The 27818-nt window shown below is 38.8% G+C and overlaps 1 protein-coding gene across 1 annotated transcript; it reads right to left on the bottom strand.

The window, feature by feature from the left end:
* LOC311050111 (very-long-chain (3R)-3-hydroxyacyl-CoA dehydratase-like) lies at positions 1-27613 on the bottom strand. Its single transcript, XM_084064074.1, has 11 exons — positions 27436-27613; positions 26609-26651; positions 26368-26441; positions 21457-21621; positions 21253-21301; positions 20994-21104; positions 19021-19148; positions 17014-17126; positions 16383-16489; positions 3797-3928; positions 1-2855 (listed from the first exon to the last, which is right to left on the bottom strand). The coding sequence occupies exons 1-11, from the start codon at positions 27523-27525 to the stop codon at positions 2779-2781; spliced, it is 1089 nt and encodes a 362-aa protein (XP_083920200.1). The 5' UTR covers positions 27526-27613; the 3' UTR covers positions 1-2778.
* Positions 27614-27818: the final 205 nt, after the last annotated feature.

Raw genomic sequence — 27818 nt, forward strand, 5'->3', positions numbered from 1 at the left:
TCTGTTTATTAAAACACATTGAAAAGATGAAAAAAAAAAACACTTGACAGAATGAAACCCACAAAAATGAAAATTATTGTAGACCTACAACTTCCATAAATCTGTTACAACTCTGTTCTTAAACCAAAACTGAAGTCTTTGCTGTTTGCCACTGTCTTTTACTAAGTTTGGTTCATTTCTTTTGCTGCATAACTAACTGTTATATTTGCGCTTATTCTCATTTTCTCTTAACTCTTTAATAACATTTTAATTATATTCAAATGTCCTTTTATAATGGAGTTCTTTCCTTTGCACATTGGCTTAATGTTTTGTGTAAAGCACTTTGAAATGTACTAACTTGCCTTACAAGCTGAACAAAAAATATTCCAGGTGGCTTTTCACATCAGCACACAGTGAATAGAAAGTACAAAAAAAGAAAAAAGAGAAATGAAAATCTAACAACCAAACAAACAATACAAAAAATAAATAATAAAAGTCTAAATGGTGTTGCATGGACAGGGTCATCTAGTCAGATGACAGGCGGAAGAAGGCTTAATGGTGTCAAACATGGGGTAAAACATAGTGTAGTGTGTTCATATAACTATTATATCCACCACCGAGGCATGCTGAAATACTTTGTTGCAATAAAACCTTTAAACAAACAAACAAAAGTAATCAATGAACACAAATAAATATAGACATGCTAAAAAAGTACAAACAAAATCAACACAATTGTAATCAAAGTGAAGTACTTGAGTCAGTACTGAGTCAGTTGCACAATTCCCAACTGAGTCAATCGATACTTTAAAAAAAGAACACCACCACACATCCGTTCACAGTTTCAGATTTCATGACCTATGTCACACATTTGCGCTTTCAAATGTTTTGAGAGTCAACCTGTAATTTCACAGATTCTGGTAAATTCAAGTCTGTGAATAGTTATCAATGAATCTTCATCTTCCAAAAAAATTCAAGTATAGTATGTATAGACTAATGAATCAAACTGCTCCTTCAGTTAGTATATGCACATTTTCTTATCCTTTTCACCTTTACTCCCTTAAAATGCATGCAATTACTGTTGCACTCATTTTATCAAACAAACTCTTTCATCTACTGTTCAGGTCAATTTCAACGCATTTCATTTTCCCCACAGGTCATTTCGTAGATCTGTTTTTTAAGCCAATTTTCACCAGGATATGCTGTTGGGCCTTTCTAATATAATGAAACATTTAGTTTGATTATATTTTGATTCCAATGTTTTTTACGACACATTTTTATTTTGACTTGATTTGATTTGTAACTTTGTTTTGATAAGGGCTCTACAATAGTTGTTAATTCTGTAATCCGACTTAGTCTCGTTGCTTTACTGGGTAAGCTCCCAGGGGCTCAGTGGATGTTTCTCATCTTAAAGTTTCATTATCAGTTGAATTTCTATCTGTATTCCCGTCTCTTCTATAATCTTACTGTCTAAATAAACTAAACAAATGCTGCCTAATTCACTCAGGATTTGCAATGATTTCATTCTAAACACCTAATGAGTTGGTTTTAGTGAATATTTACAAGGGAAGTGTTCTTGAAATGTCATTTTGTTTGTCCCTGAGAATTAATTTACCTGGTAAGTTTAATCTATTCCTCTATACTGTCAAATGACTGCTGAACACTTTACTTGATTAAAACTATTCCTATTTGCAGGTGGGGTCCGGTTCTTCCAGAAGTAAGTCTGAAATATATATATCCCCTATCTAATGCCCCCTGCCTCAAAATGTTCCCCACGTCCAGTTGCAGGTGAAGGTCAAGGAACGTGAAATCACCTCAAAACTATGTTAAGAAATCAGTCACTTTCACTCTCCATCTTTCGCCTTTATGAGAATCAACCTGCTTGACCGCCTGGTTGCAATAACGTTGCTAAGTACGATTTCCTTCATCATAGAATAAATGTGTGAGGGCCTCTGTTGTTGTATTTTTATTCTATGATTGAGTCTTTTTGACCCACCACTTAAGAACAATTATAGTGCGAGGTGAAGATATCTCTGTAGATTTTTTCCCCCCATTTTACAGAGTGCTGAGTGGAGACGTGAGACATGAAGGGAGTTTAATTCAAACTTGGGCCCTCACAAGGAGCATACAGTAAGGTCAAAACTGGATGAGCTATGATTTTAAGCCACAACCCAGTACGTGGTTTGGTGAGAAACATTCAAAGAACAGGTAGAACATTGACTGAAGGGAGCCTTTAAAAGTGTGCTAATATGCACTTTAGTCTGAAAAGCTTGGGCAACACTGAAGTTGTGAAACATTCATCATATTCTACAATTTACCTTAGATGAACGAATATTTCTCTTCCCCTGGCCTCCACACACACATGTAAAGCAACTTTGAGTATTTAGAAAAGCGCTATATAAATTCCAGGTATTATTATTGAACACTGCTACACCAATATAACAACGTGTTGGTGGGTACTTAGAGCAGTGGCTCTCAGTAAGTAGGTGGGGACCCCAAGAGCTGCAAGGTGTCTCCCCCACAGGGTCAGGGATGAAAAACTACTTCAATACAGCAATGATGGGTTATTTAAAGGAGAATTCCAGTCATTTTAGATGTTTGCTTTGATGTGTCGCTAATCAGGCCTGACTTAATTATCAACCAAACCAGCTGAAAATAATATGTTGACATGTACTCCATTATGTGGTCTGTGTGCATGTGTATGGAGAGGAGAGAAGGCACCCAGCAGTGACCAAAGAAAGAAAGGATGATATAAATTTTAGGTAGGGAGGATAGTTTACGCTGCATGACTAGGTTTATTCTTTAGTTGGCTTTCCTCTTCCTCGAGCGGAACCGTCTCCTCCTCTGCTTGTAGAGGTGCCGGAAGTTGATGAAAAGGCCTGCAAAGGACAAAGAGAAAAAAAAGGAAAACACTTAAGTCCATTTTCTTTTACGTGTTTCTCTCAGTGTGAGTTAATTTATTTGGTCTCTAAGCTCACAAACACGGGATTCTGTGTGACTAAGGAGTACTCTAATCTTCCCGTCGTTCTGCAAGTCCTTCAACCCTACAGTACCAACCCATGCTTAAAGACATTTTATTTTCGTATTATTTGAAGGCATTTAGTACTTAACACATGGTACAGAGAGAGAGACAGTGAAAGACAGAATAGAGAGAGGGAAAGGAATGTGACAAAGGTCCTGTGCCTGTTACAAACCCAGAACGATATGATTATGTGGCAGTGTTGATTTCGTCGACTAAAACTATGACGAAAAATGTTCGTCGACTACTATGATGACTAAAACTAAGACTAAATATATTGACAATTTCGTCAACAAATAAAAACTAGACTAAAATGTTAGTGAGGGACTAGTGGAGAAGAGATCCAGTAGAACTAAAAGACAAGTCATTTTATGTTTGGTTGAGCTCGGGTGTTGCGCTCTGAAAATAGCATCTACAAGCTCGTTATGAGCTTGTAGATCGGCTATTTTCAGCATGCAACCAAGTGTAAAATCAGCCATTACGACACCATCAAGGCACCGCCAACATACATTTTAGTCAACTAAATCAACTGTAGATTTAGTCGACTAAAACTAGACAAAAACTAAACTAAACTAAAATATGACTAAAACTAAATGGAATTTTATTGAAAAGACTAAAACTAAAACTAAATCAAAATTTGGTGTCAAAATCAACACCGTTACAGTATGTGGTACGCATATTAACTGGTTGAGGGTGCAAATCCGAACATTATTTACAGCCTTACTTACTTTGTGACAGCAGTACAGGTGAGAGTCAAACAGAAGTAAGTATGTGATTGGTATGCAAGTATTGTTATCTCACCCAGAAACATGATGACCAGGTAGACCTGCAGGCTGTAGGAGAAGCTCAATGACTGGCCCAAGACCTCAGGGAGCGGGAGGCTGTACAGGCGTGTCTCATCAAAGATGGGCAGGGACTGGATTAAAGCCACCGCTGATGAGACACACAAAAGGACCATTAAGTCTGCATACTATACATCATTGGTTCTCAAAGTTGGGTCCGGGGACCCCCAGGGGTCTTTGGAAGGGGGGGGGGGGGGCTTCCAGGGGGTCCCCAGCAAAATGTGTTGATATATAGCACCACAATGATTTTAACCACTTTAACCTTTTATACTTTGGCTATTCAAAAATAGCACATATACAAGCTCATAGCTAACCCGTGAAAATGTGTGCAAATCTTTGAATATTATATTTTTCAAAGCGAACATTTGAAACTCAAATCTTTGCTTCTGGGGGTCCATGGAACAAAATATTTTCCAGGGGGGTCCACGGCCAAATACATATAATTTTGGGGGTCCTTGACATGAAAAAGTTTGAGAACCACTGCTGTACAGCAGCCGGGGGAACTGTGTTCCCATGCAAGGATGTTCTACTGATTTGTTTTGATATGAGAATATCTTTGGCTGCCACATGAATCCTATTAGTCTACTAAAGGTAATCTACCAATACATACTAAACTAACTGTAATAAACCTATCATCTGAGCAGAACATTATTAGTATCCTTTGAAGATAAGCCATGAGAGGCAGGCTGTATTTTGATCATATTTGTGAAACGTCACGCAATTGTTTAGTTCCTGACGGCATCACTGTCACGGCAAAAACAACAGTAAAGAACGCAGACCCTCCCATGTAATATTGCAATTATGCAATGGTTACCAACTAAGAAGGTAAACGTATTTAAAGTACCATAGCTCCTTAGTTACACATTGAAGATTCTAAAAGTCTTGCAAAGCACAGCTAGATAGATCGGCATCTCCATTACTATGTGAATGTTTTGTTTGTAGCGATTAAATGATATCATAATTGGCCTTTAGTACCCGCTGAATAATTATTATTATTTTTACAAATAACTGAGTGCAAAAGTTTTTCTCAACACAAGTTGTTCTTTAGTTCATATGACAACATTAAATATGTACTTTTACATAGTTACGGTTTTATTACGGGGCCAGAGCTCTGCTCTGGACACGTATTGTTATTCGCATTATTCTGTCACTTCTTCTTCTTCTTCTTCTTCTTCTTCTTCTGCCACTTTTCGCAGTTCTGGCTGAACCGTGCAGTCGCTTTTTACGAAACTCGGCCATATGGTAGATGGTCATGAAAAACAATCAAGAAATAATTCTCACAATCTTTCGTCCAAAGGTGGCGCTATAGCACTCAATTGAAAATGCCAACTTTGACCAGGTACAACTCATGCCCTGTTTGACCTACAGCCATGAAACTTGGATACACATATGCGTCTCCTCATGCTGAACAACTTTCACACTCTGACTTTTGACCTCTGACCTTTAGATCTCCCACCATTTTGAATTATATGAAAAACAGTCATTGGCTCCTAACTTCTGCATTTTTTCACTTATGGAAAATCCGTTGGAATTTTTTGTAGAAAGTGGTCCAAAGTTCAAGTGTGAAACGTTTCGTGCAGATTGCTCAAAAATCCCAGGAGGAGATAGATTTGAACTATTACAGTTTTATGAAAATTATTCATCTGTGCCTAAAACATACATGCAGACTCACATTTCTTTGAAACTTTGCAGAAATGTAGAGGGTCATTCCAAATATCACTGAAACCAATCTTACTCCAATTGGCCAAAAGGGGGCGCTATAGCAATTTTTTGAAAAGGCAGACTTTAAACAGGCGTAAGTCATGCCTCGTTTGGCCGAAAGTTGTGAAACTTGCTTACACATGTGCCTTGACTCATGAGGAACACACGTATCGATTTGACCATTAAGCTCCGCCCTTAGATTTTCCGCAATTTTGAGCAGTTTGAAAAATACTTGTTTTTGCCAGTTCTGGCTTAACCGTGCATACGCTTTTTACGAAACTCGGCTATATGGTAGATGCTCATGAAAAACTACCAAGAAATAATTCTCACACTCATTCGTCAAAGGGTGGCGCTATAGCACTCAATTGAAAGTGCCAACTTTGAACAGGTACAACTCATGCCCTGTTTGACCTACAACCATGAAACTTCGATACACACATGCGTCTCTTCATGCCCGACAACTTTCGTGGTCTGACTTTTGACCTCTGACCTTTAGATCGCCCACCATTTTGAATTATATGAAAAACAGTCATTGGCTCCTAACTTCTGCATTTTTTCACTTATGGAAAATCCGTTGGAAATTTTTGTAGGCAGTGGTCCAAAGTTCATGTGTAAAATGTTTCGTGCAGATTGCTCAAAAATCCCAGGAGGAGATAGATTTTAACTATTACAGTTTTATGAAAATTATTCATCTGTGCCTAAAACATACATGCAGACTCACATTTCTTTGAAACTTGGCAGAAATGTACAGGGTCATTCCAAATATCACTGAAACCAATCTCACTCCAATTGGCCAAAAGGGGGCGCTATAGCAATTTTTTGAAAAGGCAGACTTTAAACAGGCATAAGTCATGCCTCGTTTGGCCGAAAGTCGTGAAACTTGCTTACACTTGTGCCTTGACTCATGAGGAACACATCTATCGCTTTGACCAGTAATCTCCGCCCTTAGATTGTCCGCAATTTTGAGCAGTTTGAAAAACACTTAAACCCAGGATTTTTCAGCTATTTGCGTGAAACTGTATCATCTGTGTGATCTCCTTTTTCACAGTTACTTGTCTGTTGGGCCAATGGCGTCTCCCTTAAATGAATGACTCACAATCTCAAGGTCGCCAGTTCAAGCCTCACTTGATGCAGACTTAATTTAAGTTGAATTGCAAACAACATGACTGTATCAATGAATACATGTGCAAATGGTAAAGATAACCTGAAATGCTTATTTGAGAGTACGTTTTTTCAACGTATGACATACTTCATTCTGAAAATAGCTGATCTAAAATCTCACAACTTTTCATGGTTTGTGAGCTTGTAGATCGGCTACTTTCACTAGTTTTGGTTCTGAGGAGATGTACAATTTCTTCATTGGTAAATGGTTTGTGAACGAGTGATCTTAGTGTTAGTGAAACAGGGGCTTGGTTCATGAAAGAAGGCAAGAGTTTATGATCTTCAACAGACAATATCAGCCTGGACAAAGCTATAGCACTATAGGTAGTGTTGCAGCCTATTAGTCTGAAGTTTGAGAGTTCGAATCCTGTTAATGGCAGTAGGTTGAGATGTCCAATCAAACCATTATGTTTCCATCTCTCTCTCTCATCAATCTATTGTTTCCATGTCACTCTCTCTCTCTTCAATCTATTCCGTTTCCATGTCTCTCTCTCTCTCTATTCACTGGCCCCGTATTATCGCTGCTTGCAGCTATATTACAAATTGTTTTTCGCTCCCTCTCAATTCAAGGCTAATCTTAGTTCTGGCTTAACTGTGCTGTCGCTTTTCACGAAACTCGGCCATATGGTAGATGGTCATGAAAAACGATCAAAAAATAATTCTCACAATCTTTCGTCCAAAGGTGGCGCTATAGCACTCAATTGAAAATGCCAACTTTGAACAGGTACAACTCATGCCCTGTTTGACCTACAGCCATGGAACTTGGATACACATATGCGTCTCCTCATGCTGAACAACTTTCACACTCTGACTTTTGACCTCTGACCTTTAGATCTCCCACCATTTTGAATTATATGAAAAACAGTCATTGGCTCCTAACTTCTGCATTTTTTCACTTGTGGAAAATCCGTTGGAAATTTTTGTAGGCAGTGGTCCAAAGTTCAAGTGTTAAACGTTTCGTGCAGATTGCTCAAAAATCCCAGGAGGAGATAGATTTGAACTATTACAGTTTTATGAAAATTATTCATCTGTGCCTAAAACATACATGCAGACTCACATTTCTTTGAAACTTTGCAGAAATGTACAGGGTCATTCCAAATATCACTGAAACCAATCTCACTCCAATTGGCCAAAAGGGGGCGCTTTAGCAATTTTTTGAAAAGGCAGACTTTAAACAGGCATAAGTCATGCCTCGTTTGGCCGAAAGTCGTGAAACTTGCTTACACATGTGCCTTGACTCATGAGGAACACACGTATCGATTTGACCATTAAGCTCCGCCTTTAGATTGTCCGCAATTTTGAGCAGTTTGAAAAACACTTAAACCCAGGATTTTTCAGCTATTTGCGTGAAACTGTATCATCTGTGTGATCTCCTTTTTCACAGTCACTTGTCTGTTGGGCCAATGGCGTCTCCCTTAAATGAATGCCTCACAATCTCAAGGTCGCCAGTTCAAGCCTCACTTGATGCGGACTTAATTTAAGTTGAATTGCAAACAACATGACTGTATCAATGAATACATGTGCAAATGGTAAAGATAACCTGAAATGCTTATTTGAGAGTACGTTATTTCAACGTATGACATACTTTATCTGAAAAAAGCTGATCTACAATCTCACAACTTTTCATGGTTTGTGAGCTTGTAGATCGGCTACTTTCACTAGTTTTGGTTCTGAGGAGATGTACAATTTCTTCATTGGTAAATGGTTTGTGAACGAGTGATCTTAGTGTTAGTGAAACAGGGGCTTGGTTCATGAAAGAAGGCAAGAGTTTATGATCTTCAACAGACAATATCAGCCTGGACAAACCTAAAGCACTACAGGTAGTGTTGCAGCCTATTAGTCTGAAGGTTGAGAGTTCGAATCCTGTTAATGGCAGTAGGTTGAGATGTCCAATCAAACCATTATGTTTCCATCTCTCTCTCTCATCAATCTATTGTTTCCATGTCACTCTCTCTCTCTTCAATCTATTCCGTTTCCATGTCTCTCTCTCTCTCTCTATTCACTGGCCCCGTATTATCGCTGCTTGCAGCTATATTACGAATTGTTTTTCGCTCCCTCTCAATTCAAGGCTAATCTTAGTTCTGGCTTAACCGTGCTGTCGCTTTTTACGAAACTCGGCCATATGGTAGATGGTCATGAAAAACTATCAAGAAATAATTCTCACAATCTTTCGTCCAAAGGTGGCGCTATAGCACTCAATTGAAAATGCCAACTTTGAACAGGTACAACTCATGCCCTGTTTGACCTAGAGCCATGAAACTTGGATACACATATGCGTCTCCTCATGCTGAACAACTTTCACCCTCTGACTTTTGACCTTTGACCTTTAGATCTCCCACCATTTTGAATTATATGAAAAACAGTCATTGGCTCCTAACTTCTGCATTTTTTCACTTATGGAAAATCCGTTGGAATTTTTTGTAGGGAGAGGTCCAAAGTTCAAGTGTTAAACGTTTCGTGCAGATTGCTCAAAAATCCCAGGAGGAGATAGATTTTAACTATTACACTTTTATGAAAATTATTCATCTGTGCCTAAAACATACATGCAGACTCACATTTCTTTGAAACTTTGCAGAAATGTACAGGGTAATTCCAAATATCACTGAAACCAATCTTACTTCAATTGGCCTAAAGGGGGCGCTATAGCAATTTTTTGAAAAGGCAGACTTTAAACAGGCATAAGTCATGCCTCGTTTGGCCGAAAGTCGTGAAACTTGCTTACACATGTGCCTTGACTCATGAGGAACACACGTATCGATTTGACCATTAAGCTCCGCCCTTAGATTTTCCGCAATTTTGAGCAGTTTGAAAAATACTTGTTTTTGCCAGTTCTGGCTTAACCGTGCATACGCTTTTTACGAAACTCGGCCATATGGTAGATGCTCATGAAAAACTACCAAGAAATAATTCTCACACTCATTCGTCAAAGGGTGGCGCTATAGCACTCAATTGAAAGTGCCAACTTTGAACAGGTACAACTCATGCCCTGTTTGACCTACAACCATGAAACTTCGATACACACATGCGTCTCTTCATGCCCGACAACTTTCGTGGTCTGACTTTTGACCTCTGACCTTTAGATCGCCCACCATTTTGAATTATATGAAAAACAGTCATTGGCTCCTAACTTCTGCATTTTTTCACTTATGGAAAATCCGTTGGAAATTTTTGTAGGCAGTGGTCCAAAGTTCATGTGTAAAATGTTTCGTGCAGATTGCTCAAAAATCCCAGGAGGAGATAGATTTTAAATATTACAGTTTTATGAAAATTATTCATCTGTGCCTAAAACATTCATGCAGACTCACATTTCTTTGAAACTTGGCAGAAATGTACAGGGTCATTCCAAATATCACTGAAACCAATCTCACTCCAATTGCCCAAAAGGGGGCGCTATAGCAATTTTTTGAAAAGGCATACTTTAAACAGGCATAAGTCATGCCTCGTTTGGCCGAAAGTCGTGAAACTTGCTTACACATGTGCCTTGACTCATGAAGAACACACGTATCGATTTGACCATTAAGCTCCGCCCTTAGATTGTCCGCAATTTTGAGCAGTTTGAAAAACACTTAAACCCAGGATTTTTCAGCTATTTGCGTGAAACTGTATCATCTGTGTGATCTCCTTTTTCACAGTTACTTGTCTGTTGGGCCAATGGCGTCTGCCTTAAATGAATGCCTCACAATCTCAAGGTCGCCAGTTCAAGCCTCACTTGATGTAGACTTAATTTAAGTTGAATTGCAAACAACATGACTGTATCAATGAATACATGTGCAAATGGTAAAGATAAACTGAAATGCTTATTTGAGAGTACGTTTTTTACGTATGACATACTTCATTCTGAAAATAGCTGATCTACAATCTCACAACTTTTCATGGTTTGTGAGACTTGTAGATCGGCTACTTTCATTAGTTTTGGTTCTGAGGAGATGTACAATTTCTTCATTGGTAAATGGCTTGTGAACGAGTGATCTTAGTGTTAGTGAAACAGGGGCTTGGTTCATGAAAGAAGGCAAGAGTTTATGATCTTCAACAGACAATATCAGCCTGGACAAAGCTATAGCACTATAGGTAGTGTTGCAGCCTATTAGTCTGAAGGTTGAGAGTTCGAATCCTGTTAATGGCAGTAGGTTGAGATGTCCAATCAAACCATTATGTTTCCATCTCTCTCTCTCATCAATCTATTGTTTCCATGTCACTCTCTCTCTCTTCAATCTATTCCGTTTCCATGTCTCTCTCTCTCTCTATTCACTGGCCCCGTATTATCGCTGCTTGCAGCTATATTACGAATTGTTTTTCGCTCCCTCTCAATTCAAGGCTAATCTTAGTTCTGGCTTAACCGTGCTGTCGCTTTTTACGAAACTCGGCCATATGGTAGATGGTCATGAAAAACTACCAAAAAATAATTCTCACACTCATTCGTCAAAGGGTGGCGCTATAGCACTCAATTGAAAGTGCCAACTTTGAACAGGTACAACTCATGCCCTGTTTGACCTACAACCATGAAACTTCGATACACACATGCGTCTCTTCATGCCCGACAACTTTCGTGGTCTGACTTTTGACCTCTGACCTTTAGATCGCCCACCATTTTGAATTATATGAAAAACAGTCATTGGCTCCTAACTTCTGCATTTTTTCACTTATGGAAAATCCGTCGGAAATTTTTGTAGGCAGTGGTCCAAAGTTCAAGTGTTAAACGTTTCGTGCAGATTGCTCAAAAATCCCAGGAGGAGATAGATTTTAACTATTACAGTTTTATGAAAATTATTCATCTGTGCCTAAAACATACATGCAGACTCACATTTCTTTGAAACTTTGCAGAAATGTACAGGGTCATTCCAAATATCACTGAAACCAATCTCACTCCAATTGGCCAAAAGGGGGCGCTATAGCAATTTTTTGAAAAGGCAGACTTTAAACAGGCATAAGTCATGCCTCGTTTGGCCGAAAGTCGTGAAACTTGCTTACACATGTGCCTTGACTCATGAGGAACACACTTATCGATTTGACCATTAAGCTCCGCCGTTAGATTGTCCGCAATTTTGAGCAGTTTGAAAAACACTTAAACCCAGGATTTTTCAGCTATTTGCGTGAAACTGTATCATCTGTATGATCTCCTTTTTCACAGTTACTTGTCTGTTGGGCCAATGGCGTCTCCCTTAAATGAATGCCTCACAATCTCAAGGTCGCCAGTTCAAGCCTCACTTGATGCAGACTTAATTTAAGTTGAATTGCAAACAACATGACTGTATCAATGAATACATGTGCAAATGGTAAAGATAACCTGAAATGCTTATTTGAGAGTACGTTTTTTCAACGTATGACATACTTTATCTGAAAATAGCTGATCTACAATCTCACAACTTTTCATGGTTTGTGAGCTTGTAGATCGGCTACTTTCACTAGCTTTGGTTCTGAGGAGATGTACAATTTCTTCATTGGTAAATGGTTTGTGAACGAGTGATCTTAGTGTTAGTGAAACAGGGGCTTGGTTCATGAAAGAAGGCAAGAGTTTATGATCTTCAACAGACAATATCAGCCTGGACAAAGCTATAGCACTATAGGTAGTGTTGCAGCCTATTAGTCTGAAGGTTGAGAGTTCAAATCCTGTTAATGGCAGTAGGTTGAGATTTCCAATCAAACCATTATGTTTCCATCTCTCTCTCTCATCAATCTATTGTTTCCATGTCACTCTCTCTCTCTTCAATCTATTCCGTTTCCATGTCTCTCTCTCTCTCTATTCACTGGCCCCGTATTATCGCTGCTTGCAGCTATATTAGGAATTGTTTTTCGCTCCCTCTCAATTCAAGGCTAATCTCAGTTCTGGCTGAACCGTGCATACGCTTTTTACGAAACTCGGCCATATGGTAGATGGTCATGAAAAACGATCAAAAAATAATTCTCACAATCTTTCGTCAAAAGGTGGCGCTATAGCACTCAGTTGAAAATGCCAACTTTGAACAGGTACAACTCATGCCCTGTTTGACCTACAGCCATGAAACTTCGATACACACATGCGTCTCTTCATGCCCGACAACTTTCGTGGTTTGACTTTTGACCTCTGACCTTTAGATCTCCCACCATTTTGAATTATATGAAAAACAGTCATTGGCTCCTAACTTCTGCATTTTTTCACTTATGGAAAATCCGTTGGAAATTTTTGTAGGCAGTGGTCCAAAGTTTAAGTGTTAAACGTTTCGTGCAGATTGCTCAAAAATCCCAGGAGGAGATAGATTTTAACTATTACAGTTTTATGAAAATTATTCATCTGTGCCTAAAACATACATGCAGACTCACATTTCTTTGAAACTTTGCAGAAATGTACAGGGTCATTCCAAATATCACTGAAACCAATCTCACTCCAATTGGCCAAAAGGGGGCGCTATAGCAATTTTTTGAAAAGGCAGACTTTAAACAGGCATAAGTCATGCCTCGTTTGACCGAAAGTCGTGAAACTTGCTTACACATGTGCCTTGACTCATGAGGAACACACGTATCGATTTGACCATTAAGCTCCGCCCTTAGATTGTCCGCAATTTTGAGCAGTTTGAAAAACACTTAAACCCAGGATTTTTCAGCTATTTGCGTGAAACTGTATCATCTGTGTGATCTCCTTTTTCACAGTTACTTGTCTGTTGGGCCAATGGCGTCTCCCTTAAATGAATGCCTCACAATCTCAAGGTCGCCAGTTCAAGCCTCACTTGATGCAGACTTAATTTAAGTTGAATTGCAAACAACATGACTGTATCAATGAATACATGTGCAAATGGTAAAGATAACCTGAAATGCTTATTTGAGAGTATGTTTTTTCAACGTATGACATACTTTATCTGAAAATAGCTGATCTACAATCTCACAACTTTTCATGGTTTGTGAGCTTGTAGATCGGCTACTTTCACTAGTTTTGGTTTTGAGGAGATGTACAATTTCTTCATTGGTAAATGGTTTGTGAACGAGTGATCTTAGTGTTAGTGAAACAGGGGCTTGGTTCATGAAAGAAGGCAAGAGTTTATGCTCTTCAACAGACAATATCAGCCTGGACAAAGCTATAGCACTATAGGTAGTGTTGCAGCCTATTAGTCTGAAGGTTGAGAGTTCGAATCCTGTTAATGGCAGTAGGTTGAGATGTCCAATCAAACCATTATGTTTCCATCTCTCTCTCTCATCAATCTATTGTTTCCATGTCACTCTCTCTCTCTTCAATCTATTCCGTTTCCATGTCTCTCTCTCTCTCTATTCACTGGCCCCGTATTATCGCTGCTTGCAGCTATATTACAAATTGTTTTTCGCTCCCTCTCAATTCAAGGCTAATCTTAGTTTTGGCTTAACTGTGCTGTCACTTTTTACGAAACTCGGCCATATGGTAGATGGTTATGAAAAACGATCAAGAAATAATTCTCACAATCTTTCGTCAAAAGGTGGCGCTATAGCACTCAATTGAAAATGGCAACTTTGAACAGGTACAACTCATGCCCTGTTTGACCTACAGCCATGAAACTTGGATACACATATGCGTCTCCTCATGCTGAACAACTTTCACCCTCTGACTTTTGACCTCTGACCTTTAGATCTCCCACCATTTTGAATTATATGAAAAACAGTCATTGGCTCCTAACTTCTGCATTTTTTCACTTATGGAAAATCCGTTGGAAATTTTTGTAGGCAGTGGTCCAAAGTTCAAGTGTTAAAAAATTTGTGCAGATTGCTCAAAAATCCCAGGAGGAGATAGATTTTAACTATTACAGTTTTATGAAAATTATTCATCTGTGCCTAAAACATACATGCAGACTCACATTTCTTTGAAACTTTGCAGAAATGTACAGGGTCATTCCAAATATCACTGAAACCAATCTTACTCCAATTGGCCAAAAGGGGGCGCTATAGCAATTTTTTTAAAAGGCAGACTTTAAACAGGCATAAGTCATGCCTCGTTTGGCCGAAAGTCGTGAAACTTGCTTACACATGTGCCTTGACTCATGAGGAACACACGTATCGATTTGACCATTAAGCTCCGCCCTTAGACTTTTCGCAATTTTGAGCAGTTTGAAAAATACTTGTTTTTGCCAGTTCTGGCTTAACCGTGCATACGCTTTTTACGAAACTCGGCCATATGGTAGATGCTCATGAAAAACTACCAAGAAATAATTCTCACACTCATTCGTCAAAGGGTGGCGCTATAGCACTCAATTGAAAGTGCCAACTTTGAACAGGTACAACTCATGCCCTGTTTGACCTACAACCATGAAACTTCGATACACACATGCGTCTCTTCATGCCCGACAACTTTCGTGGTCTGACTTTTGACATCTGACCTTTAGATCGCCCACCATTTTGAATTATATGAAAAACAGTCATTGGCTCCTAACTTCTGCATTTTTTCACTTATGGAAAATCCGTTGGAAATTTTTGTAGGCAGTGGTCCAAAGTTCAAGTGTTAAACGTTTCGTGCAGATTGCTCAAAAATCCCAGGAGGAGATAGATTTTAACTATTGCAGTTTTATGAAAATTATTCATCTGCCCCCAACACATACATGCAAGACTCACATTTCTTTGAAACGTTGCAGTAATGTAGAGAGTCATTCCAAATATCACTGAAACCAATCTCACTCCAATTGGCCAAAGGGGGGCGCTATAGCAATTGTTTGAAAATGCAAACTTTAAACAGGCAAAAGTCATGCCTCGTTTGGCCGAAAGTCCTGAAACTTGCTTACACATGTGCCTTGACTCATGAGGAACACATCTATCACTTTGACCAGTAAGCTCCGGCCTTAGATTGTCCGCAATTTTGAGCAGTTTGAAAAACACTTAAACCCAGGATTTTTCAGCTATTTGCGTGAAACTGTATCATCTGTGTGATCTCCTTTTTCACAGTTCCTTGTCTGTTGGGCCAATGGCGTCTCCCTTAAATGAATGCCTCACAATCTCAAGATCGCCAGTTCAAGCCTCACTTGATGCAGACTTAATTGAAGTTGAATTGCAAACAACATGACTGTATCAATGAATACATGTGCAAATGGTAAAGATAACCTGAAATGCTTATTTGAGAGTACGTTTTTTCAACGTATGACATACTTCATTCTGAAAATAGCTGATCTACAATCTCACAACTTTTCATGGTTTGTGAGCTTGTAGATCGGCTACTTTCACTAGTTTTGGTTCTGAGGAGATGTACAATTTCTTCATTGGTAAATGGTTTGTGAACGAGTGATCTTAGTGTTAGTGAAACAGGGGCTTGGTTCATGAAAGAAGGCAAGAGTTTATGATCTTCAACAGACAATATCAGCCTGCACAAAGCTATAGCACTATAGGTAGTGTTGCAGCCTATTAGTCTGAAGGTTGAGAGTTCGAATCCTGTTAATGGCAGTAGGTTGAGATGTCCAATCAAACCATTATGTTTCCATCTCTCTCTCTCATCAATCTATTGTTTCCATGTCACTCTCTCTCTCTTCAATCTATTCCGTTCCCATGTCTCTCTTTCTCTCTCTATTCACTGGCCCCGTATTATCGCTGCTTGCAGCTATATTTTGTATTTATCATTCTTTTCTTCTTTGAGTACAATTACCCATCTCCCCACAAACTCTTAGGTACTATAACTATTCAAAACTATTCAAAAAACTATGTGTGGGGTAATGTAGTAGTTTTAAATTAACCTGCAACAGCTAATTGACCATACAATAGCTCACCTTCTGCTATTACCCCCAGTGGGTACAGAGGGATCCAGAGAGTGTATCTCAGCCAAGTTAATAGCTTCCAATCTGTGTCAATGCAGGCCAGCATATAAAATGGATACCTGAGGAAGAAAAGGAAGTTAACATAGGATCTGCAGTCTGTATGTCACACAAACAGATCAACTAATGATACAACTTTAAAAAAAAGACTTGACAATTAGTTTTGATCATGTGTCTATGCAGAGCAAAATCTTCTGTGTTCATTTAACTCTGAGAGTGTAAACATTTAACCATAAGGGTTGATTTTTACACTCTCACAGTTAAACTAACTCTGAAAATGTTGCTGTATGTTAAATTATCATTACATATTGGTTCTTCTGCGATGTAATACATATAAAGATGAGGGAAATCTAAAACACAGTGGTTCTGAATATATGTTTATAGTTGAGCAGTGTTTTTCTGTCAGTATCTCTTTGCAAATGTGTCCTCCATGGGGCACAGAAGCAGCTCAACTAACTGCTACAGTATATGCACAACTCTAGGTTGCCTTGTACATATTGCTGTCCCATTTCTGCTTGTAAAGCACACTGAGATACATTTCTATGCATGACAGCTTTTATGGAAATTATACAGTATGCAAAAATACCTAAAGATCTCAATGGTGCTCCACAGGTAGAACACAAAGAACACCACTGGCTTGTTCTGCATCTGCTCCAGGCTGCCAAAGATGACAAACAGAATGACATTCCTTCCTGCCACCTGGCACAATACAAACAGACACATAATAAAGATGTTAAATAATGGACCTTGTTAAGAGATCAGCGTTTTGTCAATAGCCAATTAGATGCTGAGAAAGTTACAACAAGCACAATCAAAGATATTTGAGGTCCTTGCAGTTGATGTGGGCTTCTTTGTCAGCTTGGTGTTGAATTCTGTTATTAAAAAATAAAACTTAATTCATGAAAAATGAAACTAATCACATGAAACCTAGCATCCGTTTTCTGGGGCAAAATGGTCAATAGGTACAGTATATAGCGTTTAAATGGTTAAAATGCATTACATCAAACCCACTTGAACTGAGGTCTCTATATAGGGTGGATGGCTGATACTGCAGTGGACAAAATGTAGCGTGATGGCATCTTCCTCTTACCACACAGCATTCTATAATATGGTCAGAAAACCACAAGCAACCGTTTTCCCAAATTTTCCCATTTCATATTTTCTTGTCACTGCTGACATCTACTGGTTGGTCTTTGGACTGGTTGGTCCTACATTACATTAATGTTAAAGGCATTGTAGGGAACATTAAGCCTAAATTTAAAAAATATGTATATATATATTTTTTGCATTTTCTCCCCTCTATCAGCCACTATATAATGATGCTGGGGTGTTTTCCTTCATTGAAACACAGTCCTCTGTCTGAAATCCGTATTTTCCCTTCTGTTTATGTTCATGTTGTTTATGTCCGGGTCGTAAATTAACGCACGCATGTGCGTGTCCGTGCGCGTCCGTGCCCGTATCAACTTTTTACTTTCGGTTTTAAAACGCTCTCAAACTTCTTTTTTGAGGCACATAATTTACTTTTAAAAAATCGTTTGGATAGAATTTAGTTGTTTAGCTTCATATATGTGGTCAATTTATCATGAAAGAGCCTATTTAAAAATATAAATTCAGAGAACCGTAGGGTCGGGCATTTCCGCGAATTGTATCCGCATAAGGCAACCTATTTTGGGCATGACTCATTTAAAAAGTCCGCCCTGCGTCACCCCCTGGTGGTCGGGGAAAAGAACTGCTGGAGGGGCGGTGTTTGACAACAGTTTTTTTCTTTGATTATGTCTGAACTCCCTACAATGCCTTTAAGTATACATGATGTGAACACGCACGGTACATAATTATCAGATTTAATTTTATCCTTCAACTTCTTGTTTATGCCCCAAAATGACTGGATACAGGTAGCAATTGTACAAATATTAGACCTTAATTGTCGAATGTTTACATGTTCTAATCATGTACTTTGGTTGTTCTATTAACCTTTACTAAACTGAACAAAATACTACTACTAAACAAAATAACACAAATTCTGGTCATGGTTCCTGTTATTTCTCCTCTTTTTTTAAATGAATGTTCTGGTCTTATACTACAGATGAGAAAAGTCACTGTCACCTTTTTTTTATACATATCTTCTCCAATATAAAAACTAGACATGAGAACATATATTTTTAAATAATGTACTGCTGCTGAAGTACTAAAACAGAATATGAAGTGAGCAGAGAAATAGAACAATATGGAGGCAGTTATCACACAGACATAAATGCACACATGCATGTACACTTTACATGCACACTAGCTGTTCACCCACACACAACTCAAATTCTATTCTGCAAGCAATTCCTGCAGAAATAACGTGCTGGCTAACAGTAACAGTAAATACAAGAGTGCGCAAATGTATATTTGTACACTCTCAAGAGTGAAATTACCACTCAGGATTTTGCTCCTCCTACCTCCGATTGCCCCACATCAAGACAGATACAAACACAATAGACGTTCTCCTTTTACCATGACAACTTCTCCAAGAATGGCAGCTTTGGGTCGAATAAAGCCGGCAAGTTTTAATTAATTACTCTTAATTATGTCATTAAGATGTAAGCATTACCTGTATCATAGCTGGAAAAAATCCTGTCTTAACCAGACCCAACAAGGGGTTAATGACCTCGATAATAGCCATCATCTGACAGAAGTACATCACGTCAGCAGTGGCGTGGAATGTGTCATAGAACGAATCTACGGAGGAAAGAAAGAAAAAAGGAGGGGGTGAGATGTTTCAATGGAAGCCAGCTACATGAAGCTACAAAATGACGCGCGACACTTGTCACTGTGTGACGTGCTCCAAACTTCTTTTTTTAGCATTCCAATGACGCAGTGACGCATCAATCAATTATGTTTTTCTTTCACCATTTCCACTCACCTTCTCCCTCTCCCCACAAGTCCTGCTCTGTTCCGTAAAGGGAAGAAAAACTTTCTTTTTTTTTTGCCGTTAACCAGTTCCTAGTACTATTTAACACTACCCTTTTCATTTATAGTGTGGCTTGAGCAACACTTCAACTGCGACTCTCTGCAGCGATGTAACTGGCCACGCTTGGCCGTTTGGTAGCTTTTGTCACCACTAATGTGAAGTTTGAACATCAAGTCGGGGGCAAACAGACAATTATTATGCTACAGTATATATATAACCCAGGTGGCACAGTGCACAATACAAAACAAATCCACAATTTACTGTATAGCTGTGTTGCTCTTCCTCTGATTCAGGAATTCAGTATGATTCAGTATGAACAGCTCTTGAGAAACCATGCTTAAAAAGGTTGGCAGGTATGCAATAGTTCTTTATAAATAGTTTACCTGCTTCATAAAACATTTTAGAATACATACAGTATATACGTATTATACAGTATATATTAACAACTAAACTTACATTGGCTATTGTTAACTCTCTCAGTTCCAGACCCCGAGTTATCCCGAGTTTTTAATGTATACTTTTTTTTTTTTTTAAGTGTTCAGAACCCAAGATATCATTATCTGAAGATTTGCAGCTCCATCCACTCCTTGTTTAACTTACAACTGAAAAAGGCTGTATCTCGCTTCCTAAGCACTTTTTTTTTACTTTGAAAAAAACCTTGGCACAGTTCGCAATAATTTTTTTATTTCATTGGCACTGAGAGAGTTAATAATGTATGCATGTAAAAAAATATTTTTCTTCCCACCATATCTAACAGGCATGATTATCTGATCCCCAACAGGTGTGTCATTGTTGGTGTGGCCTATATAAGAGACCAATGTTTGTTACACTGCCAATTGTTAGTTCTGAGGTAGGCCAGCAGGCTGAAATGTCATTTAATAAAACTGCATATGGCGCCAGAGTGTGCCACAGTTTTTTTTCTCTTTTGTAACTGCACAATAACTAACTAATCACTCTTTAAAGGCAGCAAAACTAACACATTTCTATTAGCATTACGGTAAACTGCAAAGAATATGGTATATCTGATGGTTGTTGTTGTTGGAGCATTTTTTCATGACGTACTATTTGTTACTGATTTATTAAAAAAAATATGTTTACAAAAAAAGAAAAGAAAATAGGATGTGTTGATGCTGGTAAGGGTCTGTACATTAGGTCCACCAAGTTGGTGTTTGATGTATCCGTGAGAAGAGGATGAGATCAGATTGCTTGTACAGTAGGGCAGTGTATGTTCTACAGAAAACACCAATTTCTCCATGTTTTTGTTTAGTTTTTTTTGCCTGTGCTTAAAAAGAATTTGGGGGTAGCAAAGATAATGGTTGTAATAAGCTCAACATAATTGGACCTGAGATTCTGCATCAGAACACTTTGCTAGAAGGTCTAAAAAAGAACAACTTTCCTTAAAAAGCCTCTTGTGATGTGCATGTTGTATTAATCTGTATTGCATTTGTTTTTATATTATTTATTTTCTTTATTTATTGTGCATCCCCATTCTAAGTATGTTCTGTCTTTCTTGGACTGCATCAACAGAACATCCCTGAAGAGACAATTACGTTAATCTGATCAAATATAGGCCTGCAACAGTACTGACCAAAAAAACCTTGGTTTTCACTCACCATAGCCCAATACGAAAAGACGAACCGTCATGTTGACAAAGACCCATGAAAACCCAAGGAACTGCACCAGGTTGTACATGAATAAATATCCTTTCTTCAAACCAAGGTAAGCTGGGAAAACAAATAAATAGATCAAGCTATTAAAAGCAAACATAACTCCAGATTTTTACAACATTAATAGGCATAGTGCTCCAATCACAAACGTCCATCTGTGAGATCTTCTAGTGTTCTCGGCCCGCAGAGCTCGAGTTCTACTCACGGTCTTTACGGATTCTTGATTCCACGTGTATCTTGCTTATCGTCTCCTCCTGAAAAGGAAATCCTGCATCATCATGTAACAATCACACTCTGCATTCCACTTACAATTATTTTTTGATTTTAGAGGTTAGAGAGGCTTCTACAAAAACCCAAGACATGCCTTCCATCTTCCTGACCCCAGAGTTTTTCACCTACAGTACTGTACCTTGGCCTGAAGCTCCATTTCGGCGTCGGACTCGTCCAGCCAGCGGTCGAAGTCCGGGGCCAGAAACAGTGGCTTCCTCTCCTGCAGCGTGAGCCGGTGCCACCAGCGCTCGTCCTGCTTCTTTATCTTGATGTTCACCTGACGCTCTGTGGACTTGTGGCTAACCTGGGGCACAACCACGATGGACAGATGCACACAATGGTATAATGTTGTGATCTGATGTAGGGCTGTCACGATTAAAAATTTAAGTTGACGATGAATTGTCACACAAATAATTGCAATTAATGATTTAATTGTGCTTTTGGCGTTGAACATTTGAACATATGAATGCAGTTTTATATTTATATTTGCCATTTAGGCTTCGTAATAGAAGATTCCACAGGGAAGATATGACAAATAACTTAAAGGCATTGTAGGGAACATTAAGCCTAAATTAAAAAAAATATGTATATATATATTTTTTGCATTTTCTCCCCTCTATCAGCCACTATATAATGATGCTGGGGTGTTTTCCTTCATTGAAACACAGTCCTCTGTCTGAAATCCGTATTTTCCCTTCTGTTTATGTTCATGTTGTTTATGTCCGGGTCGTAAATTAACGCACGCATGTGCGTGTCCGTGCGCGTCCGTGCCCGTATCAACTTTTTACTTTCGGTTTTAAAACGCTCTCAAACTTCTTTTTTGAGGCACATAATTTACTTTTAAAAAATCGTTTGGATAGAATTTAGTTGTTTAGCTTCATATATGTGGTCAATTTATCATGAAAGAGCCTATTTAAAAATATAAATTCAGAGAACCATAGGGTCGGGCATTTCCGCGAATTGTATCCGCATAAGGCAACCTATTTTGGGCATGACTCATTTAAAAAGTCCCCCCTGCGTCACCCCCTGGTGGTCGGGGAAAAGAACTGCTGGAGGGGCGGTGTTTGACAACAGTTTTTTTCTTTGATTATGTCTGAACTCCCTACAATGCCTTTAAATATGCAAAGACATTATTGACATATTTAATAATTTTAAACATGTAAAAAAAAGCAGCAGAAATAGTCACTTTGTGACGCGTTGTAAGTAAGCTTGCAGATCAGCTATTTCTGCTTTTTTTTTATATTCGGAAATGCGTGAAAATACATCTACATGGAAACGATTATGACGATTATGCAAAAATAATTGCGATTAGACGATTATGTAATAATTGTGACAGGCCTAATCTGATGTACACTTATAGCCTGATTTATACTTATAGCCTGATTTATACTCTCCAAGTTCACAACACAAGAAATGACCGGAAGCACAGTTCACTGTAGGGCACATTTGTTGTACTGATTACACTGTTGACACTGTAACGATATCAGGGTGTTCTGTGGTATCAAAACGATACTGTGATGGTGTGTATTTTGCTCACGTATATTTGCCTAAGGTTGGGGCGGGATACTGTAATAACACAGTGACTGTTTTTTTTGTTCCGTATAGTACTGTAGGCTATTGTATAGGCTATAGGGTGTAGCCTATACGGTTATACCGTCTGCTTACATATTTGCCTTTGTATAGGGCGGGATACTGTAAGGACACTGTGACTGTATGTTTTTTGTTTTTTCTATTGCAACCCCTTGCTGTATCTTACAGTACTTCTCTTACTCTGCATCTGTACCTTAACTGTTGTGCTGCCTCTGGCGACTGAATTACCCCCCAAGGGCCACACATGCATTAAAGCAAAATAAAATCTCACGACTGAAAAAAATGTGTATGACCACGTCCTAATGTGTGATTTGTGAAATCGTGTGAAAGGAGCCCCCCCCCCCCAAGGAGCCCCCCCCCCCCCCCCCACACACACACAGTTAGTATTGTTCCTGCTGTTCTACATACTGCCAACCTGGTGAATAAATCACAGATTGAGAGCTTTAATCTTTGCTTTTATATGAAATATCCCAGACTATTAGATTTTATCGGAAATGTTTCTTAACATATTGATAGTTTGACCACTTCAAATGCTCTGAGAGCATTTGAAGTGGTCAGGAGCTTGTAGATAGGCTATTATTTCATGCTTCCATAGAAGACATGCTGACTTCTATGGAATCCAAATGACTGAAACCAGTCGTGGCGACTGAGAACTTTAATAGTAGGGGCTGCTAACCACATAAAATGGCCAAATCGTTACGCGGCGGATAAAAGCACCAAATTTGATACAGATGTCCCTTGGGTCATCCTAAAACATCCTAGAAGGGGTGCCCAAAAAAATCTTAAACAGGAAGTGAGTTATGGACAAAATTCAAAATGGCCACCTAAACTGTTGACCGTTGACTCAAAAGACACCAAAAGAATCTCCAAAAATATAAAATTTGGCACATATGTCCCTTGGGTCATCCTAAGACATCCTAGAAGGGGTGCCCAAAGGAATCTGAAACAGGAAGTGAGTTATTGACACAATTGAAAATAGCCGCCTAGTGTTGTCGATTGACTCAAAAGACAACTAAAGAATTTCATAAAAGCATACAATTTGGCATACATGTCCCTTGGGTCATCCTAAGACATCCTAGAAGGGGTGCCTGAAATGATCTGAAACAGGAAGTGAGTTATTGACTAAATTGAAAATGGCCGTGTACAGTGTTGACAGATGATGCAAAAGACACTCATAGAAAATAATCTCATAAAAGCATGACATTTGGTACAAATGTCCCTTGGGTGATCTGAATGCATCTTAAGGGGTGCCCAAAAAAAGTTTTAATAGTCTCTCAATGGAAAACACTCCTCCCCCACGGGCTGCACTGCTACAACATTCAAATCGAGCAGTTTGCCAATCTGGCATTTGGTCCAGAAGCCTGAAAGCTATGCAATCTCTACCATCTCCTGACAAATATGGATGGATTAAAGTCGCTGATTCGTGGACACCTTTATGGACACCTTTATGGACACTCTTGCCAGAGGCTGCCAAAGTTTGTAGAGAACTCAAGTGTGGCTGCAAAGCTGAGCCCTTCTGTTCGAGAAAGTGTAGATGCCGGGATGCTGGATTACCTTGCAGAGCATTATGCCAATGTGCTGGTAATTGCGAAATGGCACACATGAATACATGTAGTTACTAAACACTAATCACAAAAAAACAGTAATGATCAAGAAGAAAATACATGAGAAGATAGAGTGTAAAACCAGCAAGAAGATGTAGAGTGCAAAATAAACAATATGCAGAGAGTAAAATAAGAATATGCAGAGTAAGATAAGATGCAGAGTAAAATAAATAAGAATATGCAGAGAGTTAGATAAATAAAGAAGATTCAAAGAGTAAAATAAAAAAATAATGCAGAAAGTAAAATAAATAAGATGATGTAGAAATGAAAACAGAAGGTAGACTACAAAATACGGCAGGTTATGCACTGCATAACCTGTCATATTGAGTCTGCATAATATGCAGACTGCCGTGGTCAACTGTTTAAACAGCCATTTAGAATTTCTTCAACATGGTCCCTTCCTAAAAAGTTTAATAAACAAGCAAACAAACAAATAAATAACCCCTTCTAGGCTATATTAAGAAGCACTCAATGTACGTACCAAATGGTACACTTTTAAGACGTCCCTTTATGTTTTCTTTTGTGTCAACTGCTTTAGGCGGTCACTTCCTGTTTAAAACCTCTTTGGGCACCCCTTGTAGGATGCGTTCAGATCACCCAAGGGACATTTGTATCACATTTCATGCTTTTATGAGATTCTTTAGGTATCTTGCATCATCTTTCACACTGTAGACGGCCATTTTCAATTTAGTCAATAACTCACTTCCTGTTTCAGATTATTTTGAGCACCCCTTCTAGGATGTGTTAGAATGACCCAAGGGACATATATGCCAAATTGTATGCTTTTTGGAGATTCTATAGGCTTTTTGAGCCAATCGCCAACACTGTAGGCGGCCATTTTCAATTTTGTCAATAACTCACTTCCTGTTGAAGACTTTTTTGGGCACCCCTTCTAGGATGTCTTAGGATGACCCAATGGACATGTGTGCCAAATTTTATGCTTTTTGGAGATTCTTTAGTTGTCTTTTGAGTCAATCGACAACACTAGGCGGCCATTTTCAATTGTGTCAATAACTCACTTCCTGTTTCAGATGTTTTTGGGCACCCCTTGTAGGATGTCTTAGGATGACCTAAGGGACATATGTGCCAAATTTTATGCTTTTTGGAGATTCTTTTGGTGTCTTTTGAGTCAACGGTCAACAGTTTAGGTGGCCATTTTGGATTTTGTCCATAACTCACTTCCTGTTTAAGATTTTTTTGGGCACCCCTTCTAGGATGTTTTAGGATGACCCAAGGGACATCTGTATCAAATTTCATGCTTTTATCCGCCGCGTAACGATTTTTCACTTAGCAGCCCCTACTATAATCCATGGCCACAGGATCAATAAAGGTCTAATACTATCTAGTCTGGGAGGCATTGCCTCGGAGTTTGGACGGCGGGGGCGCGGCCACTGCGTTGTGATTCAAATCAACAGCCAATGAAGAAAAGGGGGCGGGATCCACATGCAGTGGGTGTTGCATCTAAATAGGATCGACGGGAAGCAATTTCCCCTTGAGAAATTTCGGCCGCCATTGTTGTGTACTGCTGTTTGCATCTCGTCGGACTTTTTAGACGAGTTGCACAGCTCTCAGACCGGTAAGAGGCGTGTCCGCTCAGATTCAGAGCGTAAATAACATCCCGCCCACAAATCCCAGGGCTCTGGCCCAGAAGTTCCTCGCCGAGCCGGCGAAAACTTCTGGGAACTCAGATTAAATACTATCTATCTACACACATGCATGCACACACGTGCAGACCACCCACTCACACAATTATGAAGTTAAATATGTATGCCTATTTCCTAGGTATGCCTAGAAAAGGGTGCAAACTTCCACCTATATACAAAATTAATATTAACAACTCAATCAATAAGAAATACCTCAGGCCATACAGGCTCCAGGAAGTCCAAACTGAATTCATATTCATTGTCTCCTTTAGCTCCATGGCCCTGTGCTGAGAAACAAAAATCAATACTCATCATCAATACACTATATAATGGCTGCCTAATGCATAGTGCTTTTTCAGCTTAAGTATTTAGTACTTAGGAACTACTTAAAATTCCTGGTGAATTGGCATCTTTCTCAGAATAAAATTATTATACCATGAAATTCAATACCAACCTTTGAACTGAATAGTGTTGTCTTTCATGCTGATGTCAAGATCCTGGAATACATCAAACAGTCATCACAAGTCAAATACCAAACACTGAAAAACTTTACCAACCTCTTATAAAAGGAACATGCTATTCCTTATGAGTATATTATAATGGTGAATGGTCAGTATATAAATGATCATTTATATCAACAAAATCACCAGTAGGAGAATAGACTATACTACTATTTTCTGTCACTAATTATGCAGAGCTAAACATGATACAACACTACCATGGTTGGCAAGCCATGCATTTTTTATGGAGCATTTGTACAACATATGTGGAATGAGGCTGAAGGAGTGGCTGAAACTGAGTGGAAACACAGAGAAAATGAATAATAGCCTAATATTGAGTATAATATATATATATATATATATATATATATATATATATATATATATATATATATATATATATATATGTGTGTGTGTGTGTGTGTGTGTGTGTGTGTGTGTGTGTGTGTGTGTGTGTGTGTGTGTGTGTGTGTGTGTGTGTGTGTGTGTTTGTGTAGATATATAGATAATCATCCAGTTAATCCAGTTGTTCCATTACAATGTAGCATCATGACTTTTGCCAGCCAGGATCTGATCATGAATCAGTTTTTCTTGCAGTAGCTCTGTGCAGGCTACAGAGCTGAAAGCGCAAGGGTCGCTTGTGAAAAAGAACAGATCTACAAGCTAACGACGCGTCTCGTCCCAGGTGTTTGTTAGCTTGTAGATCTGATCTTTTTGGTAAGCATAATAAAGGCAGCAAGCCTGTCAACCAACGTCAGCGCATCCTACATAGTTACTCTACCTTAGCATCGCAGAGTTCAACGCGTAGAAAGATCTCCCCGTGCCGCTGTGCCCAGTACACGTGAGGTGTGAGAGTCTGCATCGTGACCATCTTTCCGGCGAATTCACAACATGCCAGCTGGCTAAAAAACTGACAAAAATGAAGGACAACAACAGAAGTCCTTTCGCGTTTATTTTGAACAGCTGACACAAAGGAGGAGAGCGAACATGATGCTACTACAAAGTAATGGTAAACACTTCCGGTAGAATATCGTTATCGGCCTTCAAAATAAATACCTCATTCATGAAGGGGGAAATACCGTATTATAGCCTTCATATTCTTGAACAACTATGTATTTTTCTGTTCTTGTGAAATAATTTGAATTCAGAAAAACAGTTAAATAA

The sequence above is a fragment of the Gymnoscopelus microlampas genome (genome assembly GCF_963454915.1).
Source record: "Gymnoscopelus microlampas genome assembly, chromosome: 1".
Taxonomy (NCBI): Eukaryota; Metazoa; Chordata; class Actinopteri; order Myctophiformes; family Myctophidae; genus Gymnoscopelus; species Gymnoscopelus microlampas.